Here is an 18,978-nt window from a genome sequence, read left to right as displayed (position 1 = left end):
CCACGTTTACCATCTTTCAATCCACTTGAGATAATTTCATTGCATGATCTCTCAAAACTTTCCTAAGAAAACATGCATTTAAGGAAAACACTATTCTGGTTACCTGAAAAAGGTGGTGGAGGGCCTCCTGGCCCACCAGGACCAGGAAATCTGTCGCCACCAGGGCCAGGTGGAAAGCGGCCTCGACCTCTGCCAACTGGTGGAAATGGTGAACGGGAGTTAATTCCTGGAGGTCCGGCTTTGCCTTCACCGGACATTTGCCCAGCCTGTGTGGCTGCAACAATGAAAATAGAACAGAAAGTATATACAACTTTTAAATAACCTAAAGAGCCCCCAGCACAGCAATTTCTATTTTTTTTTTTTAAACCTGCTGTGGGTAAGCTCTGAGCAACTGATCATATTGCTTTTAGAAACAAAAGATAATTTACAAAAAGGCATGATTAATGCATGTCTTATTTCAAACAAAAGGCAACAAAAACCACAGAAACAACTGAAATACCATTTTAGAAAAGAGAAATAGGTCAGTCACTGCACTTAGTTGTCACTTCACTAATTGAAATGAACATTGTTTGTAGGATGCAAAAATCTATTTGATAGGTTTCCTTACTGGAAAATAAAACGTGATGACAATGTTTCTGACCCATCAAGCAAAAGGATTAGCAAAGTCACAAACTTGTCAGACAGGTTGGCTAGGGTTCACGCTGATGCTACCAAGATGCTTTACACTAATTCCTCCAGTTCATATGAACTGAGCACGCAGGCAACTGAATGTATTCTCTGCTAAAACAAATGTGATCACTTCTGCAATTCAAGATAAAATCTGTATGAGGGACATTTTGATTGAATGCAAAGTAATAAACCCTGCACTCTAGTGAACAGTTGTATCACAATTTTCACTAACGCTCTAGATATTATCTTAACACTCACTTGTAAAAGCTTGAATGTGACAAAGCCTTTAAAACTGTTGGCAGCAAATATCACAATTAAGGTGTCTTGGACTATGTCAATACCATCTTCTGGTTATCTTAGAACTTCCTCGCAAGGAGATTCCTTATAGAACAGCTTTTCCCAAACTGTGCGTCGCAAGTAAATTTTTGGCAGGTCAGGAAACTCCAATTAATAAATAAAAAAGCCTTTAAATTCAGTTTTTATCTTGTCACATTTTCAGTGTGTCAAAGACAAGAGGTCAAATGTCAGGCTATGCCTTCTGAGAAATTTGCGGTTTATTCTTTTAACATGGGGACTGGTGTTTAGTTTTCTTTCTTGCTGGAGTACTACAAGGAGGGTGAAAGGAAAAATCTGTAGGATGTCTTTTTTGCAGTACCAGAGGAGAGGGGACACTTACATCAATTTCTTCTCTACTAGTTCATTTTAAAGCATACTAGTGGAAGGGTGGAAATCTCAGGTTTTATAAAAAAAGACCCTCACCCACTAGTATCACCAGTGGCATTGCTCCATCTTTGGGTCCTCATGGACCCAATGTTAACAGAAAATATTGGGTGCAGATTGTATAGAAGTACTCAAAGAGAAAGGGGGGGGGCGAATGAGTGAGTGTTTGCAAGTAGTTGTTTTAGAACCTTCGGTTCTACCTGTGCTTCTCCTCTGGGTTGGGTGCCAACACAATAGTGTTTCTTGAAAGTGTGGATCAAGTTACTGCGTTGCATATGTCCTGCATGGAGAAGTTTGCCAGGAAGACAAGGGTTGCTCCGTGTGGATTGGCATTTGGCCGCTCCAATGCCAGTCCGGATTCTTTGTATTGCATCTGTATTATTAGCGCTATCCATCATGCCATAGTGTCCTTGACCTTTGGTAGCTGGGGCAAAGGATATGAAGAACTGTGTTCCGTTTCTGACTGGTTTGGTTTCCTACCAGTAGTATATCAACTCTGCTCCTTACATCCTGGGTGTGTACGGTTCTCTCAGCTTTGGTCTACACATGCTGAAAGAATCCCATTAACTAAATGGACTATTTAATGTGGAAAAATCGAGATGACCTTTCAAAGGAAATTCGGGTTTGGTTCTAATGACCATCCTGTCTTCGTGTATGTGAGGTGATGCCACTAAAAACATGGTTTTTAGCATCAAATACTTGAGCTCTGCCTTGTGCATGGGCTGGCTGATTACCAAGTGTAGGTTACACACAGGTGTGGGAATTGCCCTTGGTGGAACTATCCTCTTTAATCCCTTTAGGAATCTTACATTATGGGTGCAGTAATGAGGTTTCGACCCATTTGTCCCCTAGTGTATGAGACAATGACCAGCCAACAAAGCGTACCTTAAAGGATGCATAGGCAGATATGGTTTCTTGTGTTCTAGTATTTAGGAACCCATCTCTGTTATACCAGTGAGCATATCTGTTCCACTTAGCTGTATAGCATTTTCTTGTTGCAGAAATCCTGGCCTCCCTCAGAAATACCATGGTTCTCCCTAGGGAGTCTCAAATGTCCAAATTCTAAGCCCTCGGTATTTACGCTACTACTGCATTAGGAGGTCCTAAGAGTTTGGTAACTTTATTATTTCTCTTTGGGGAGTCTATATGAGGTCCAAAAACCACATTTCTCTTGGGCATTGTGGTGCAATGAGGATCAGTGTCATTGATGACTGCTTGCAATTGTTTAGCACCAGTGAGATTGGGGAAACGGCATATGAAATGTCCCTTACCAGTACATCAATAGGATATTCCCCCTTGACCAATGGTGCAGATGCCTAGATGTGAACTGTAGGTACAGCGTGTCTGCCTAACCCATGGCAGGTGTATCACCCCAGGACTATGAATGGCCCATTCACAGATTTCATGTGCCAGTTTTGAGAGTACGTGTCCTTGATCCCCCAAACTTGGTTGTGAAGCTAGAATATAGTGCTTGTTTTAACTGTCTGCACTTGGACAGCCATCCATACTCACCCCTGTGTGTGAATATGGATGGCATTCAGAGCTAGGAAAACAAATTTTAGTTCCAGCACATTTACATGTTTCTCTGCTTCTGTTGGGTTCCAGGTCCCCCAGGCATTGAGGTGCCCCATGTGTGAGAAACCCGTTGTGATGGTTACTATAGAAGTTCGTGTCTTGAAAAGCCTCTATTATGTTCACTAGCTTACACCATTCCATCTCATTCTGCACTGCCTCTGTGACAACCACTAGATCCTCGCAAATCCCTGTGACCATTCGTTTGAGAGAGACTTCTCTATGCATCGCCTTTGTAACCAGCATGTGAGACAAGAGGTATTCAGGACACTATCATGCCACGAGTTTCATCACAATCCTCACTGTGAAGAGGCTGACCCTTCTAGTATAGACTAGTTTGGTATGCCAGGGCTCTTTTGAATATTTCACCTCCCTTGACTTCAATGTTATCACCAAGAACAGCTTCTGCTCTGGTGCTGGGGACGATTTTTTCCATATTCATGGTGCACTCCAACTTGTGCGCGGTGAACATGACTGTATGTCCCTCTGGCATTGCCTTTGTTAGTCAATCATGTAGGTAGGCATAGATGTCTACCACTTGCCTTTTTAAGAGCTCGGCCACTACAGCCATGCACTTTGTGAATACCATGGGAACAGATTTTATCCCAAAAGGTAAGACTTAATTGGTAGTGTACCTTGTCCACTACATACCTAAGGAACTGTTTGTATTAATTCATAAGTATGTGCAGTTAGGTGTTCTTTTGATCCACTGGGGCAATATTTGGTCTATTTTTAAGCAGTTGTATGACCTCCTAGACCACGGACATATTGAAGATCTCATTATATAGCGGTTTAGTATTCGTAGATCCAGTATTGCTCTTAATGGCTGCTTTGGCTTCTGGAAGTATCCAGAGTGCACGCCCTTGTTCATCTGATCGTTGGGGACTCTTTCTATGGCTTGTATTTACTATAGCTCTCGTACTTCCTGTAGTAGCGAGACAGTTATTTTAGGTTGAGTCTTTCCCCCACCCCCTCAGTGGCAGCATCCTTGATTTTATGTGTACTATGCAATGTAATGTCTGTTTTAAACTATGCTTAATATCCATCTGTCAGAGGCGATTGCGTCCCATTCTCCAAGGAGTCCACTTATGATTCCTCCACTGGAGTTTCGGGTGGGGACACTTGAGAGAATGAGTCACTTCGTGGTGGGCCCGAACGTGTCCGCGTTTGTCCTCTTCTTGTACCCTGCCGCGAAAGCGGTCATGGTGCGGCATGGGGCTGCCACTGGGCTGTAGAAGTCTCAGGCACCTTACTGACTGGGTGTGGAATGGGCTGTGTTTGGTTAAAGAACATCCATACTTCATTGAGTGCAGGTCCAAACAGATGCTTCCCTCTAAACAGCATGTTTATTACAGATGCCTGCACTTCTAGCTTGAACCCTGACGTACGAGTTACTTACCTTCGGTAACAGTGTATCTGGTTTAGACAATTCTAGCCGCAGATTCCTTCATATAGAATTATCCCCAGACATGAGACTGGATCTGGAAAAAAATTTGCCCAGCATCCCTGCGCGCCGGGGGGAGGGCATGACGAGACTGAACCCAGGCATTGTCCGTGCATGAGACGTCAGCGAGGTCACATAAGTCCCACCCTGGCGCGCCTACGTCAGTTTTCTTCGGCGCGCCTACGTCAGTTTTCTTCGGAGAACTTTTCCGCCCCACAACACGGAGCCATCAGATAAAACGGAGTGTAGGAACAGTGTACGAAAGAGCAGAAAAATTGGAAAAAGGAATGTTTAGGAACACCACTATAAAGAGCAGTGCCAGGCACTGCAGTACCCAAAGGCAGGGAAATGAATAAAGAACAGAGCCCAGCCCTGAGCAGCAACCCAGCCAGTACGGAGACAGCCCCCCTGGAGACAAAAGAAAATTTGTGAAAACGTCATGATAACATGTAGCAGGACTCCAACCCCAACCAAAAGAAATGAAGGGGAACCAGTCCGGGACAAACAAGGAACGACAAAACTCCAAGACAGTCCCATCATAGTGTGACAACCCCCATTAGGAACAAGGGGCAGAGGCACAGCCAAAAGACCCCAACCTAGAGGATAGCAGAGGGCCCAGAACGCTAGTAATAAAGGGGGGAGGGAGGGGAGAGTGGCGGGGTGGAAGGTAGGCCCCTGCCTGGAGCAACCAGAGAATAAGGGCAAAGAAGTACCTATAAACCTATCCTCCAATATGCCCAAAAGAAGAGGAAAAGAAACAATAAAACAGGACGAACATCCTGTCAGAAAGAGGGAAAGAATGTACTCTTAGAAGACACAGCCACCCACAGGGAAGGGAGTGCAAAAGACCAAGCCAAAAATCCTTGCAGAACTGGGAGGAAGGGTGGTCCGTGAAGGAATCTGCGGCTAGAATCTTCTCTACCAGATACGCCGTTACCTAAGGTAAGTAACTCGTACATCTGATAGGGACTACTAGCCGCAGATTCCTTCACGCAGAATAGATACCCTAGCCATACCCAAGGGGAAGAAAGGTCTGCGAGAGGACCCCACCCGCCTGGTCAAATTTATATACAACGAAGTAGCCCCGTTCTTCGAGTCCATTTCCCATTGGTCCAGATACATTGATGACATCTTTTTTATCTGGACCAATGGGGAAGAAACTCTAGAAGAATTTCTACAGTGGATCAATCTCACTGATGTTAACTTAAGATTCACAGCCCAGTCGAACAGACATCAGGTCGAATTTCTAGACTTGATAATTAAACATCAAAACAACAAATTGATAGTTGACTTATTCACCAAGCCCACAGCCAGAAACACTCTTCTGCATTTTAAGAGTTTTCACCCCCGAAGTCAACGCGATGGTATACCTTTCTCCCAGTTTCTTCGAGTGAGAAGGAACTGTACCAATCTTGCCGATTTTGATACTCAAGCCAATATTATGCGCCAAAAGTTCTTAAATAGAGGATACCCCCACAGACTAGTGCGAGATTCCTTCAAACGAGCCAGATTTTATGATCGAGATGCTTTACTCAGAAAAAAGGTCCCCAAACCCAAGAATCAATTAGTCTGTGTGACCAAACACTCCACGTTAGACAATACAGTTAAACATATTGTGAATAAAAATGGGCATATCTTGAATTCTAATCCTACTTCACAGGTTAAGTTTGAAAAACCATTGTTTGCCTACAAACGCAACAAAAATTTAAAAGATCTGATTGTACATTCGCGGTTTACATCGAATGTTTCCACCTCTGAGTTTGTTCAAAGGTCTATTGGAAACAATTTTCCGGTGAGAGGCACGGTCAAATGCTCTTCCTGTAAATCTTGTTCTAGTATCTTGCAAGGTGATTCTTTTGAGCACAATGGATGTCATTTCGAGGCCAGAGACATGTGGAACTGCAAGACAGCCAATTGCATTTATTTTATCATTTGCCCCTGCCAACTTGGCTATGTTGGCGAAACATCAAGACCGATTCAGGTAAGACTGACTGAACACCGTTCAGCGATTCGGACACATAAAACCACAGCACCCCTGGTTAAACATTTCCAGGAAAAAAATCATACCCCGAATGACTTCAAATGGTGCATAATCGAAAAAAATCAGACTTGCGGACAACTCAGGTGGCAACATAGCACGTAAGAAGCGTGAAGTCTTCTGGATTTTTTCACTGGAGACTTTCAAAAAGGGATTGAACTCTGAAATCCCTTGGGAAAACGCAATTATTTGACTTAGATGTAGTATGAATTCAGTGACCCTATTCCAGCCTCTCCACTACTGTATGGTTCGTAAATGTAATTGCTGGTTTTTATCGTAAATACTGTCTACATCACCACTAGGTAATATTGGTCTTTGACCCTGGCGACTCTCTATTGAGATCCTTGCTATATAGAGTCTATTAAAAATATTCGGTTAGTATATCTACTTAGTGACCGATCGGTACACTCTTTGTTTATCAAAATATTGTGTATTTGTGTCATATAGCTTCTATGACACCCACCATAGAGGTCGTTTTCATTATATGCAACAATAATGAAATTGTATATTCAACTACATTGCTTATCCTGGCTACTTAGTTTAGTCAAGCTATTCTTGAGTCTTTTGTCTATTTCCTCCATGTTGCCCATAGTGAAGTCAGCGCCGCCCCTCTAGGAGCCCTCTTTACACCAGGGACTCCAGACACACTATACCCTGATTTATGTTAATATTGGATCATTTCATATAGGATCTCCTTTTATTTTTTTATTTATCGGGATTCATGACATCCAATACGGGTCCCTCTCTAAATGGGAATCGTAAATTGTACGAATTTCCTCCTTCTCTTAACTTGAGTTCAGTCAGCAACAGCGCGGCGAACGGAGTCTTTTATTTATGTCTGTCATCTTCTGTTGTAGTAAGCACCGCCTACTAGGTAAACCCCTTAGGTTAGGCAAGATATTTAAATAAACCGCCATCCGGGTGTCAGTTGATCATCACCCGACATCCAGACAAGCCGCATCATTCGTTCCTCTGAGTGCGCAGACACCGGGCATATCGTGCCGACGTCAGGTGAGAGTTGCATCACATTCCGCCGTCGCCACTCGAGAGAGCTCTCTGATAGCCTTGCACCAGTTGAGACTACCGAGGATGCGTATATTGATAATTCATTTGTATCTTGCAGGTCCGACATTCCACAACGGACCCTTACATTTTAAATTGCACTTGAAGTGTGTGTTTGGTAAAACGGGATCGAACCCGACATCTGTATAGCCGTACCATTTACGCTACATAGTACACAGTAACTGGGCAGATTCGGCCACTATCAGGTGAGAAATTTTCCCGCATTCCGCCTTTCCACCCTAGAGACGTCTCCTGTAGTTTTGTACCAGTTGAGACGGCGTCAGCTAGTACACCCTATCAGCTAAGGGTGCACATTTTGATAGTTTTATTATATTTTGCAGGTTTGACCTCCGGCTGCCAAGCTTGACCAATTTTCACCAGTTTTAACCGACTCGCACGTTTCAATCCCACGGGTGAGATTTTTGACTATTGACATTTTCAAGAAACATGGTCTTTACAAATAGTTTCACAACAGAGAGACATTATGCATGCCTCTACATTGCGTACGCTTGCACCGAGGAGACCACGGCTTATCATTTTCAAAGCCTTAGCTTCATGTGTCTTAGTCTCGTTTGTGTATATTTGGGCTCCATTTCATGCATAATTCCTTTTCTTGCATTATTAGATGCACTGCAGCTTTGCTATTCTACAATTTGAACAACGCTTTAACTGCCACACTGTGACAGACATTGAGTAATGGATTTATATCTGTCTCCAGATTTTTATCATTTTTATCTTACGTCGTGAATATCGCCCTCGGCAGCACCATTCAAGAAATATCCAGGCTCAGAGATATCACTCTGCAGGTACATTGTATATTTTTTTGCACCCCCCTCTTTGTGACCTTTCAATCTGGATACGACTGTAGGATAGAGAATAACATGGATTTTCTCCACCCATACAGATTCGTTTATTGGTTCAGGCATTTATAGTAAACCCCTACCTGACACCGCAACCTAATTAAGATTGCAGTCTACGTGTCTTTACATCGGGCACATCGGGTATTTATATGCAGTGTGCATTACCTACTTCCGGCCCTGTCATCCCCTAAAGAGGTGTAGAAGCAGCTATTCTGTAGATTAATCTGTGGCAACAGGAATTGTGTTATTAAAATCTAACAAATGCCCTTGGCTGCCTGCATCAATGCCATTACTTGTGCTCAATTTATTCATCCTTTTCCTTAATCTTTGGAAATATTGAGATGGTATTTCCCCCCCCCAATTTCTTTCTTTCCATCCAGATCTAATTTGGTCCATACATATTTCTACTTTTGAGCATTGACCGAGCAAATCCCTGGTTCGTGTGAAGTAAGTTGTTAATGTATCATCATTGTAATTGACTGCATGAACCTATCAAATATGTGACAGTGAAATATGTGTTCACACAATTTTCTTTGACCCTAAAGACAAAACGTGTTTTGTACTCTCGCATTATTAGACGATATGTATCAATCAGTGAATATAAAGTAAACAAAGTTTTTGAGTTTTTTGGAAACCATTTCTGTCCAAGGCAATTGTATTAGCTGTTATGATGTAATGGTCCTTTGAAGTTAATCGAAATATGGAACTATGTATGTATGTTTTACTGCCACACTTAAGAAGGTACAATGTACCGTTTTCTCATGTAATGCTTCTGTATTATTATTTCAGATTGCTTTGTGGCTCCTGAAGAAGGCGTTAAGTCGCCGAAACGCGCGTCGAGTGCTGTATTATTAATTCGGTGGACACCCCCATGATCGGTGTTCCTGTTATAAATTGATATGGTCATTGTTTTTAATGTAACTCCTTGGTTGTGAATTTTTAGCATTGTGTTATTTAGCTGTTATTTTCATTGAATATTGTATGTGTTTATTAATTAATTATATATGTGTTTTTATTAAAACTTGATGAGTTTATATCACCCCTACAGCTTTTCAATTGTCCTTGACTTGGTTTCCTCACTTGTTTATTTTATTTGAAATCCTCTGACTGCCTAGGCATTTTCCGCACACACATAACAGAGGGTCCCACAGGGGCCGAGTCCCAGGACAGGACGAGGAGCCCCGTCCCCTCAGGCAAATGAGAACCCCAGCCAGCAGAAGACCACCAACCCCAAAGGGGATGCGGGAAAAAGAAGAGAAGAGGCAGCCTGTCCTCACTCCGCAGAGGGAACAAGGCACGGCGAAAGGAGGCCAAACACCCCAAGCCCATACGAGGCAACAAAACCTCCGCCCAAGGCAAGGAAGAGGAGCACCGTAGGAGAAGAGCAACCTAGAGAATCCAAGGAGAAGAGGCAGAGCAAAGGCAATCCCAGACAGGACGGAGCCGCCAGCAATAAGCAGGCGGAAGCCGAAAAGGGTAACTCAAGGTCACCCAGGAAGAACCGTCTAACGCCCCGCATGGATGGACTTCGCCTGCTACTTGGGTGTCAATATTTACCGGTCCCCCGAGGACATATTGGAGGGTAACCTAGTCAGGGCTATCTCCTCCCTACAAGCACCAATGACTTTTTGGAAAACACTCCCCCTCAATGTGCCTAGCAGGGTAACCCTGACGAAAATGGTAGTGTTACCACGGCTCCTATATTATTATTCTAATACACCGATATATGTCCCAACCAGCATATTCCGAGAGTTAGAAACTATGGTCAGAGCTCTCATCTGGAACACCGGCAGACCTCGAGTGGCGCTGAAGAAGCTTTATGCACCGGTGACCTCTGGGGGGCTAGCGGTCCCTAATCAAGAACTTTATTACTTAGTGGCGCACTTACAACGGGTGGCTGGATGGCTCAGTGGGAAAAATCTAGCTGACACGACCTCTAACACCATGACTCTATCCCATACCCAGGTCCACACACTGTTTCACCCCGTGACCAGGACGCCTTGCCCGACGCAAATACACTTAGCGGCAGCCCGCAAGTGTTATGTACGTGGTCTGAGACTCAACTGAGTGGTTAAACCTTGTGCTCCAGCCCTCCCATTGTTGGGCACTCCCAGAGTCGGTGGGGTAGTAACGGTGACCATGCTGGAACGATGGGCACAGGCTGGGGTGGATACGATGGCTGACCTGTACACGGATGGTGCACTGCTCTCCTTTGACAGGCTAGCTGCGGACACAGACTTACCTATGGGGCAATTTCTGCAACATGCGTCCCTTTTACACACGTTCACGAAGGCATGGGGTGATATGTCCGAAGAATTACGCGATGCAACTATTGGTGCAATACATGCATGTTATGGGAAATGGAGCACATGTGATCCATTGGTTGGCGAGGCACTGTTACACACGCATGACACTCTCCAATCACTGAGAGACAAGTGGGCAGCTGACAGGGGAAGAGACTGGACTGATGAGGAATGGGCAATGATCCTAGAGGGGCCCTGTAGGAAGGTAGATCCCCGACTATGGTTGCCCCCAACTTTTTGCCTGGTGTTTTGCTGGTTTTCGGACTTAGTTGACCTGGGGCCCTGCTATTCAGGACCCCAGGCCCACTGCTCTCTCTGTTAAAATGGATTCCATGTACCCTAGGTACATATCTGATTGGATACTGAGTCACCTTATCAGTCCCTGTACAGTATACCTTAGGTATCCAGGGCATAGGTGTACCCAGGGCCTACCAGGGGCTGAAGCATGTATTATGCCACCCCTGGCTGGCCATCCAAAACGAATAGTTACTTACCTGTCGGTGTAGTTTTGCAGCTTGAAGATCTTTCTGGATTCACTATGCTGTGCATATTCCACCATCTAGTGGTTGGAGTTCGGAAAGTGCTTTGTATTTTTTATTTTTTTTTTGCTGTGGGAGGTTGCGAAACCTGATCCCCCTGGTGAGGCTACAACCCCCATCATGTGTGTGCAGGCTCTCAGATTATTATTTTTTTTCCCCTTCTGCCTTGCGATTTTTTCTCATCGCTTAATAAGTGTACTATATATATTGCCTAAGGGGCTGAGAGTGCAGGGACACTCGTAGATCTTTAAAAAGGTGACTTCTATATAAATAGTATATACATATTGACATGTACACACCTGTTTTTTATTTTTATTTATTTTATTTATTTATTTTTTAATGTTTTATTTTTAATTAAAAATTTTATTTTGCCAGTATGTGTCTACATACGTATGCAAACATCTATATCTCTATATGTCCTACTATTACCACCTGCTTCTCCAGCCTCATCTTTCTGGCGGAGGTGGGTGGGATCGCTAGTGAATCCAGAAAGATCTTCAAGCTGCAAAACTACACCGACAGGTAAGTAACTATTCGTTTTGCAGCGTGAATCTTTCTGGATTCACTATGCTGTGCATAGACTTCGTAGCGGTTTAGTTACGTTTGCGGCGGCTGGGTGGAAGATGAGCTTTGGTTGTTGAATATATGTTGAAGCACCTTCTGTCCGACTTGTGCTTCCTTGTTCATTTGTATATTCACACAGTAGTGCTTTGTGAACGTGTGCACCGAAGCCCATGTTGCCGCCAGGCATATGTCTTGAAAGGGTGTGTTAGCCAGGAAGGCTATTGTTGCACCCTTCTTCCTGGTAGAGTGGGCCTGTGCCCCTCCTGCTAGTTATTGGCCTACCTGTTTACCTAGTAGGTATCCATACGGCTTTCCTTTGAGGAAAGTACCCATATACGTACTACCTTGCCTATTAATTTGCATTTGTTTAAAAATGTTAGATGTGACCAGGAACAACCCCATTTGATATTTTATTCAAATGGTTAAACATTCTAGGCCCATTCATCCCGGTGTAGGCTAACACCTGATTTCCTTGTTATATTCTGTGCGTGCTAATTTTAATATGGTCCTTACCAACCACTAGGCTCTTTTTTTTTTCTGGGATGCAATGGGCCGCTTTTTACTACTATAAGTAGATACGGCTTAATGGTTTTTTGGCGTGCCTGGCTGATTTACGGTAGTACGTATTTGTTGTCTGATGCTCACCTTGGTAGCCCAGACCACTGCAGGGGCATGCTGATGCCCTGTAGAAATGTGTTACCACCTGTCCGTGGTTATGGTATTGTAGAACCTGGGCGCTATTACCTGCTTATGCGTCCTGTTAATGTTCTTAGTAGAGAAAGGAGGGTAGAGGAAAGAAAGGCCTTACCCTATTATCTGCCTTGGCTTGTACATATAAGTGTACCTGATGCTATATCAGCCATATATCTAATATGTATATTTTGAAGCAGAAGCCCACATATGTGTGCGCTTATCCTTTCTTTATGAAGAATACTCCACCCATGTGGCCTATCCAAATATTGACTTGTACAGGAGAAGTTGTTCTGGACTTAGTTTGGCCACACGGTTCAAGGAAGGTGACGGCCCTTTGAGTGTATTGCACACCGTGGGCCTGCTGGCTAACTGCTTGCGAATGGTCTCCTAATGTTTATTAGGCTATTGCCTGGTGTCATTTGGTATTTAGCTGCCTTGTGATTACGTGCAAGGGAGAAACACCGTAACTTTTCACTGTGCCGTATGCAGACCATGTGTAGTTTCTATCATGTAGGCAGGAAGCCTGAAGAACTGCACCCTGCTTGTGTTCATTGTGCCCTTATGGAGGGTAATGGTAGTTGAAACTGGAACACGCCCTAGTTAGGTGTGTGTTGCGTTTGCTCTTATACCTTGTGATGAGTAGGAGGTTCCCTCCGGTGGGCCACATGTGGGGTATGTGTTCCTACATATTCCCAGTCAACCAACTTGCTATATGGTAGGCATATGCAATGTTTGAGGTATTGCTTTGATTGTGTTTGTGTTACTGTCGGTATGTGCAGCACGTGGTGGTAGGGTGTGCACCCCCCACTGTAGTTGGCGAATTTTATGGTCGCGACGAACCGCAGTTGGCCGGCCATATGGGATGCCTTTGGCAGTCTCGGTGAACTCCCTTGAAGAACCCCCAGCTTCTTCATGGTGTTCAGAAAGGCCGCAGTGAACCTCAGTTGCCGGCTTTCTGATTGGAATCTGTGGCTAACTCCCCTTGAAGAGCTGCCGGCTCCCTTATGGTGTGAAGTGCAGTCTCTGTGGTAGGAGAAGACTTCCACCTTTTGGGCTCGCCACGCCCATAGTGTGTGTGAGATGAGTGTGGTTGTGGCTTCTTTATGGTGTTCAGAAAGGCCGCATTGAACCTCAGTTCCCGGCTTTCTGATTGGAATCGGTGGCTAACTCCCCTTGAAGAGCTGCCAGCTCACCTATGGTGTGAAGTGCAGTCTTTGTGGTAGGAGAAGACTTCCACCTTTTGGGCTCGCCACGCCCATAGTGTGTGTGAGGTGAGTGTGGTTGTGGTAACCCCACCCTCTCATAGTGATCAGCCCAATTAGTGAAGCTGAATCGGCTTTGTCATCGGAGCAAAACATAATGTTGTGCTGCAAGTACATATTGCATTGGTGAAAGAAATGCTGTGTAGCGTGCGTAGATATGTACCTGCATGTTGGGGTTTGTAGTCTTGCTGAGTGAGATTCAAATGCCCCTTAGAAGTAACAGTGCGTTTAGAGTATGCATAGTGTCATATCTGCAGCACCGTCTGTTTCAGGCCTTATGTATGTTGTATATTTTACACCGGCCGCAGTGAACCACCCATAATGTGTATGAGATGGTTGTGGTATGCCCCAGCATCTCGTGGCGATCAGTCCCCTTAGTGGATCTGATTCACCATTGGTATAAATATAGCCCACTTAATGTTGTGTTGGAAGTACATGTTGTGGTGGGGTAATGCTGTCTAGCGCTTGAAACTATGTACTTATCTTCTGGGGTTTGTAGTCCTGTTGTGTGAGACTTAATACCCCATTATAATTATGCATGTTGTGCTTAGAGATTGTACATAGTGTTTATGTGGCACATGCCCGTTTTAGAAACCGGGTTGTGCCATCCAGTAGTGGTGAATAGAGGAGGAAGTAGGTATGTGCTTCTAACGTCTTGTGTGACGTTGTTTTAAAAGACATTGTATGTGCCCCCTATAGAAAAACAGCGTTCCTATTTTTCATCTTTTCCCCCCAAGGCGCCATGCAGGGCGTGTTACCGGTAAAAGGGGCGTATATGTATATATTAAAAACACAGCAATGTGGAAACGTTCCTGCAATGGCCTTATATTTTAATTATACAATTCCATCTATAAATTTTCTAATTGGGTGATAGATACAAATAACATACTAAATAAATTCTAAACATTACAAAATTTATTTTTTCATTTTTTCAGTTCATTTGAATACTGTTTTTCATCCAAGAAATCACAAAAGAAAGAATTTACAATTCATATCAAAAACCTTGACAAAAAACAGAAGAATCATAAATATATACAACACGAATAATATCTAAAAATTATTACCCCTTGGTACCAAGCATATCTCTCAACATACTCACATGCTAACAATCATACCACACTCAACCTCATACTCAAATTTGCCTTTTTTCGCAAAGTTAGACTTAATAAATTTTTCACTGACCGTCCCCGGACTGAAGATGACAATAACATGTCAGGATGCAAACCTCCATCGACCTTCACACCCACCCTAGACATGGTGGGAACTGAAGTTGGTATTTTTGAAAAGAATGTTCTCCAAGACATTGCACGAGTTATGAAAAATCCTTACAAACCAACAACTAATCTCTCTGCGATAGAAACTACCTCCTTGAATGAATTAAAAACTAATTCGTCAATTGTCATCAAACCTTGTGACAAAGGTGGTGGCATTGCTGTTTTTGATAAAGGGAGTTATGACGCCAAAATGTTGGAGATGCTGGCTGTGACTGAACATTACAGACCAGCACAACGTAGGGAACTGGAAAGATTGAACAAACACATCCAGGAATTGACTCAGGTGGCATTCACAGATGACTACATTTGTGAGGATGAATATGATTTTCTCAACAAAACAGCTCCTGTCACTTCTGTGTTGTATGGTCTTCCAAAGACACATAAATCGGAAACTGATCCTCCTATGCGTCCCATCATTTCAACCATTGGCTCTAATACAGAGCTGTTGTCAAAGTATGTAGACAAATTTTTGTGCCCCTTAATCCAAAAGTACAATTCCTACATTCGCGACACAGGGGACATTATTAACAAAATAGAGGGTCTCCCTTTCAATCCAGAGACGGACATTCTCGTAACGCTCGACATTGAGGCATTGTACACCAACATCCCTCAATGTCGGGCGTTACGATCGGTGTCCGATCTCCTCAAGAGATATCCATCAGATCGCCCTGATGTTTTTATTCTCCAATGCCTGGAGGTTGTACTGATGAATAATTTCTTTGAATACAACGGCAAACTTTTCAAACAAATTAAGGGTACATCAATGGGGGCTTCCTGTGCTCCATCCGTGGCCAACGCATTCATGGGAGAATGGGAACTTAGGAACATTTATAACGAACTGGCCCCGTTCTTTGAAAACATCTCGCTTTGGAAGCGTTTTATTGATGACATTTTTTTTATTTGGAGTGGACCAGAAGAACTTTTGCAAACATTCTTTCTTTGGCTCAATGCGAGTGATACCAACCTTAAGTTCACCATGAACTTTAGCACTCGGAAAGTAGACTTCCTTGACATTAGTATTGAAGGGATCAATGGATGCCTGACAGTAAGTCTATACAGGAAAAGTACGGCGAAAAACACCATCTTAGAATATAATAGCTACCACCCGAACTGCCAAAAGGACTCTGTACCCTTCGGGGAATTCTTACGAATTCGCAGAAATTGTACAGATATCTCCTCCTTTCATCTACATGGAGACGCACTCAGGGAAAGACTACTTAAGAGAGGCTACCCGCGTCGCCTTGTGCGACATGCCTACAAAAGAGCCAAATATTATGATAGGTCGGCACTCCTTCTGGGTAACAAACGTGTCAAACAAGAGCGGATCACATGCGTGATCGATCATTCAACCCTAAATTTTAAGATCCGGAACATCATCAATAAAAATTGGAGAATTCTGAATACAGATGACAATGCTCCTGCGCTCCCACTCCCTATGCTCGCATATAGGAGGAACAAAAATTTACGAGATATGCTAGTTCACTCGAGATCACTGGCAAGGAGCCCCTTTACCAGTCAACCTTCCATTACAGGCCTTCCTGCTGTGGCAGGTAATCACAGGTGTGGTTCCTGTCACGCTTGTGACTCAGCCATTACCTCTGACACAATCACTTATAATGAAAGACATATCAAACTGCGATTTTTGACTAACTGTCGCAGTAGTAATATTGTGTATATCATGTTCTGTGGCTGCGGATTGGCTTATGTAGGTGAGACAGGCCGTGAGTTTCGTGTCCGCTTCAGTGAACACAAGTCTGCAATCAGGACAAAGAAGCTGACAGCCCCTCTGGTTCAGCATTGTTTGGACAAATCTCATAAAGAAAATGAGATCAAATGGTGCATTTTGGAAAAAGTGACACCTAAATTGGGCCAACTAAATGAGATTACGCGGAAGAAACGCGAGACCTTCTGGATTTTCCATTTGGACACCGTGAAACGTGGTCTGAATGAAGAATTATCTTGGTATGTGACCAAGTAAACAGAAATTCCAAAACGTATCCCACTTGTATTGTATTATCTATTATATAGTACCTGTCTCTGATAGTATATCAGGTGGCTTGCCTCTAATGCTTTCCCCTCCTTAGTACTGCTCCTTTGGGTGTATCCGACATTTGAAAGATGTTTGTCTAAATAAAATGGGCCTTTTCAACTCTCATTATGTATTTGACTGATAAATTTTTGAAAAAGCTATGACTTTTCGGTTAGTTAATATTGTTATCTAGATAATAATTTACAGATATTTATCTCCTGTTAGCCGTGGTAATCTCAGAATGCCGTTTTAATTATTTCTAAACTCAGGCTTACTAGAGATAACATCTGGTACGAGCAGTGGTAGACTGAGTTACGACATAGTCCCTTGTTTGTGTTTACAAACGGAGTGAAGTCCCTTATTGATGTTTGCAAACGGGGATGTTTGCGTCTTACATCATGATGGCGGTCTGGAGCGTAGTCCACTGTCTATGTTCATGATGAAGGACGCCAGCCCTACGCTATCTGAAAGCGACTCCCCACGTGACACTGGGATCCGCTGACCGTTCTTAAAACAGGGTGGACTTCTCAGTTTAGTCGTTTGCTGGTAGTGGAGACAGACGGTGCGGAGACACGAGGCTACAAGTATTGACGTAAGGTAAGCAAACTAGGGCAGTGCGAGCTCGCTAATACCTAATGCCGACCCTGCTATGCACCCAACTGTTAGGTTGTGGTCTGGCTTTTATATTCGCCATCAATTTTGCTTAAAAGATGCTACAGACACTTTGTGCAAAATAGCGCAAGCAAGGGAATGCGTCATAGGAGCACCATAGAATAGAGCGTGGCTAGGGACATCGCCAATGAACCTTGTTTTTTTCCTTTAAAAAAATGCAAGGTCTGAGAATTACCCACCTCAAGTACCCTCTGGGGGTCCTCGACCGCATTAAATTCGGGAGCATAACCAAATGATCTTGGCATTTTGGGTTAACTGTAAGTTGCCTTACGTTATCCACCCGCATATAAAATACCATATTTCTATCCACATTTTAGGTACGCAGACTACGGAGCAACCTTACACACGATTGTGCCTTTCTCATGATGGTGTCTCTCCAAATAAACTGAAGTAAGAACTTATCTGGCGTGCCTCGCTTTAAACACTCACTTGAGCAACACGTGTATGTTAACTCAATTGGTTCTTCTATCTTTTTACCATCTTAGATCACGGCAAGCTCACCAACGAATATGCCTTCCTAACAAATGTGCCCTTTATAATAAATTGAAGTAAGAACTCATTCTGCAGCCTTTTCTTCAAACGCTTACTCTAGTAGCACGTGTTTGTTAACCTAATCGGATTTCTCATTCTTTTATCATCATAGATTATGGTAGGATTTTAATTGAATTCCCGCTGACCGTTTATGTCTCAAACCACTCCATGACTAGAAAACATCTATGAACTGACCGCCAAACCGGGCCTCTCCAACTACTATTAAAGGTATATTCCTTCAAGGACGAAATAGATGTCCCATAAATACGGGCCTCTTTCTTAGCGTTTTTTTTTTTGTTTTTTTTTTATCAGCTCCATACTAAGAGGTCTGTTTGGTTAAAACAAGTAATTTTTTGCTTATAGCCATCTTAAGGACAAATAGGATATCCCGCCCTATGACCACCACGAGAGCCGGTGTTCCATGACCCCACTGCTGTTTGTGCCAATTGGTAAGCTCACTGATACTTGTATTTGAATAACAGGAGTACCCGGTTATGGCCCTACCTTAACTCGCAGCCATGGGGAATATGCCTTATTGACAAAGGACCGTGTAAGTCTGATTAATGCACCCTTGAAGTCCCTTTATTAGATGGCTTAGATTAAATTTGCTCCCCTTTATTAGTCATATGCATTATATGTTGTCCTCGCTTGTGGTCTAGTTGATGAGCTTCTGGTCCATGTAACACAGTGAATAAATTAATGCTGTAAGAAGATCCTATTCTCTTGGGTGGTAACGAAATGGTGAT

General features: G+C 43.4%; 1 protein-coding gene across 6 annotated transcripts in view; it reads right to left on the bottom strand.

Annotated features, from left to right (window-relative positions):
* Positions 1–18,978, bottom strand: part of CPSF6 (cleavage and polyadenylation specific factor 6) — a 435,319-nt gene that overhangs the window by 249,044 nt on the left and 167,297 nt on the right. For 3 of the 6 annotated variants that reach the window (XM_078678617.1, XM_078678601.1, XM_078678635.1), the window contains exon 5: positions 104–274. In XM_078678617.1, the coding sequence (XP_078534743.1) occupies positions 104–274 (171 nt within the window). Of the gene's footprint in view, positions 1–103; positions 278–18,978 lie in introns of all 6 variants that reach the window. The other 3 variants (XM_078678596.1, XM_078678608.1, XM_078678626.1) reach the window with 1 other exon arrangement.

Source organism: Lissotriton helveticus, chromosome 1_1 (genome assembly GCF_964261635.1).
Source record: "Lissotriton helveticus chromosome 1_1, aLisHel1.1, whole genome shotgun sequence".
Lineage (NCBI taxonomy): Eukaryota > Metazoa > Chordata > Amphibia > Caudata > Salamandridae > Lissotriton > Lissotriton helveticus.
Note: the sequence above shows the minus strand (reverse complement) of the source record. Positions and strands in the feature narration are given on the sequence as shown.